This window comes from Penaeus monodon, chromosome 19, assembly GCF_015228065.2.
Source record: "Penaeus monodon isolate SGIC_2016 chromosome 19, NSTDA_Pmon_1, whole genome shotgun sequence".
NCBI lineage: Eukaryota > Metazoa > Arthropoda > Malacostraca > Decapoda > Penaeidae > Penaeus > Penaeus monodon.
In genome coordinates, this window is record NC_051404.1 from 3,472,308 (window position 1) to 3,473,014 (window position 707).

Genomic DNA, 707 nt, shown 5'->3' on the forward strand with positions numbered 1-707 from the left:
TAAAACATATTTTTGCACCCATTATTACAAAATTGATATTTATTGGCTTCATGGAAATAAACCACTTTCAATAGGTGAATGTTCTCAAGTTGTGGAGTCTCCTGGGCAGTTGCCTATTTTGCCCACTCCTAAATCTGGCCCAATCAGTATGTCCAACAGATTCTTAACCATGTATATTTTATGTTGTTGCATGCGATTGTGTCTGTCATTTGTAGTCCTGTTTTGATTCAGTGCATGATAACAGTAGGAAAACATTTCTTCTGTTGATTTATTGTTGCTTGTACATTAGGAAAACATAAAAGTTAATTTACTTTATTTTACTATATGGATGGTATTTTATTGATGATATGATTTGAGCACATAACGAAGAACCCCATGGATTAACAACATCTTGAAATATCTTCATCAGGAGCGTGAAAATATCTCTGCGAGTGAGCCAGCCTTGGACAGTCCCAGGACGTCCTTGATGCTGAACAAGAAGAAGGGAGCATCACCATCTGAGGAAGGAAACTCCTCTGACTCCTCCATGATGGAAGAGAGACCCCCAAGTGCAGACTCGAGAAAAAAGTCCAAAAGTTGGTTCCGTAATGGGATATCTAGTAGTCTAAAGTTTAGTAGAAGCAAGAAACTTAAAGAAACAGACAAAGATTCAAGTAAAAATAATACAAGTAAGACATAGATATAATTTTCTGTTGTAATAATTGTTG

General features: G+C 36.2%; 1 protein-coding gene across 14 annotated transcripts in view; it reads left to right on the forward strand.

Annotated features, from left to right (window-relative positions):
- The window catches only part of LOC119584976 (stromal interaction molecule homolog), a 99,451-nt gene that overhangs the window by 98,224 nt on the left and 520 nt on the right, over positions 1 to 707 (forward strand). For all 14 annotated transcript variants that reach the window (XM_037933572.1, XM_037933582.1, XM_037933574.1 and 11 more), the window contains one exon: positions 410 to 668. In XM_037933572.1, the coding sequence (XP_037789500.1) occupies positions 410 to 668 (259 nt within the window). The remainder of the gene's footprint in view (positions 1 to 409; positions 669 to 707) is intronic.